General features: G+C 35.9%; 1 protein-coding gene across 1 annotated transcript; it reads left to right on the plus strand.

Annotated features, from left to right (window-relative positions):
• The first annotated feature begins 480 nt into the window (after nt 1-480).
• On the plus strand, nt 481-1422 carry LOC101394282 (olfactory receptor 8K3-like). The gene has a single exon (XM_004443798.2). It carries the CDS (start codon nt 481-483, stop codon nt 1420-1422), a length of 942 nt encoding a protein of 313 aa, XP_004443855.2.
• The last annotated feature ends 568 nt before the right edge of the window (nt 1423-1990 follow it).

Raw genomic sequence — 1990 nt, forward strand, 5'->3', positions numbered from 1 at the left:
AATTTTTTTAATTGGCTAAATTAAGAAGCTGCATGTATTCAGTCTTTCCTTTTGGTGTTCTTCCAAATTCTTAGTTATTTAGTAACTCTAGGCTCTCTTTTGTGACCTCTCTATAAAATTTAATATTTTATGGTTATTTAAATAAATCTATAAATATGATTCTTTCCATATCTCTTGACGAGGCAAAAGGGGATTTTCATTTCACATTGAAATGTGAAAGCATTACTTGGATATTAATAAACTTTTAAGTACCCAGTTTTACAGTAATGGTACCATGTTCAGCATGTTCTTCAATTTCAAGCAGTATCTGACAGAAAGCAGATGTAATTATCTCAAAGAGTATAGCTTTAAAAAAAACAGCAATTGGCATTCTGCAAAGATGTTAAAAAGCAATCTGGCTCTTTCCAGAGAATGGAAAAGCTTGTGAGGGAAAAAAAAAAAAAAAGAACACATTTTTCTTTACTTTACAGATAAACCTGCATGGAAACACCAAATCTACCAATGCTAAATGAATTCATTCTCATGGGAATCACAGATCGTCCTGAGCTGCAGGCTCCTTTATTTGGGCTCTTCCTCATCATCTACCTGATCTCAGTGGTGGGCAACTTGGGCATGGTCATCCTCACCAAGATGGACTCCGGGCTACAAACACCCATGTACTTCTTCCTCAGACACCTGGCTTTTACTGATCTTGGTTATTCAACAATGGTGGGCCTCAAAATGTTGGTAAATTTTTTTGTGGATCAAAATACTATCTCCTATTACTTTTGTGCTATACAACTAGCTGTCTTCCTTATGTTCATTATTAGTGAACATTTTATTCTGTCGGCAATGTCCTATGACCGCTATGTGGCCATCTGTAGCCCTCTGCTCTACACAGTCATTGTGTCACAAAGGGTTTGTCAGGTGCTCGTGGCAATCCCCTATCTCCACAGCACATTTGTTTCTCTTCTAGTCACTGTAAAGATTTTTAATTTATCTTTCTGTGGCCACAATATAGTTCATCATTTCTACTGTGACTCTTTCCCTTTGTTATCTTTGCTCTGCTCAAATACTTATGAAACTGAAATGATTATTCTGATTTTAGCCAGTTTTAATTTGATTTCATCCCTTCTGATAGTTCTTGTGTCTTACCTGTTCATTCTTGTAGCCATTCTCAGGATGAACTCTGCTGAGGGTAGGCACAAGGCTTTTTCTACTTGTGGATCCCACCTCACTGTGGTCATAGTATTTTATGGGGCTTTGATATTTATGTATGTGCAGCCCAAATCCACTCATTCCTTTGACACTGATAGAGTGGCTTCCATATTTTACACCCTTCTTATCCCTATGTTGAATCCTTTGATCTATAGCTTGAGGAACAAAGATGTAAAATATGCACTACAAAGGATGTGGAGAAAAAAATGCAATCTCTGTTCTTAAAGGTTGTGTACCATACGATTTCCATAAATTAGGTTATGGGACTTAACGTTTGCTCTAAGTGCCTCCAAAAGAAACAGCAAGCACAAATGTGTTCAACATATATTTGTAGATTGTTTTCTCTATGCCAGGCACCTCTAGTTTCTGTAAATAGATTAACGCACAAGATAGTAAAAATGTTTGCCTTCTTTGAGGAAGAAAGACAGATTATATACATAAAATAAGTAGATGTTACAGTACAGTAGGCTGTGTTAGATGAACACAGACAAAAAAAAGCTGTCAAGCATTGTGCTGTTTTTCTCACCTATTATAATAAAATACCATCTGTGTGTATGTGTGTGAGCCTGTGTGTCCGTATGTGTGTAAGTCTTTTGTTTTCCTTGTGTTTTAGCTTTCATACTCTTCCCTAGTATGTTTTAGAATTATAGTTAATATTGGTTGTTTCTGTGATATCTGATGATTTGAAGTATTCAGTTATATTAGTTTGCTCAAATACCCTTATTCTAAACATTGGGATCCCTCTTTTTCCTCATCTATGTCTTTACTTGTATATATGAGCCTGTTAGCTAAA

The sequence above is a fragment of the Ceratotherium simum genome, chromosome 34 (assembly GCF_057802395.1).
Source record: "Ceratotherium simum simum isolate JZ-2026a chromosome 34, ASM5780239v1, whole genome shotgun sequence".
NCBI classification, from domain to species: Eukaryota; Metazoa; Chordata; class Mammalia; order Perissodactyla; family Rhinocerotidae; genus Ceratotherium; species Ceratotherium simum.

Bases quoted from the DNA above. Each gene is read 5' to 3' on its own strand.
- LOC101394282 (XM_004443798.2), top strand. From the start codon at position 481: ATGGAAACACCAAATCTACCAATGCTAAATGAATTCATTCTCATGGGA.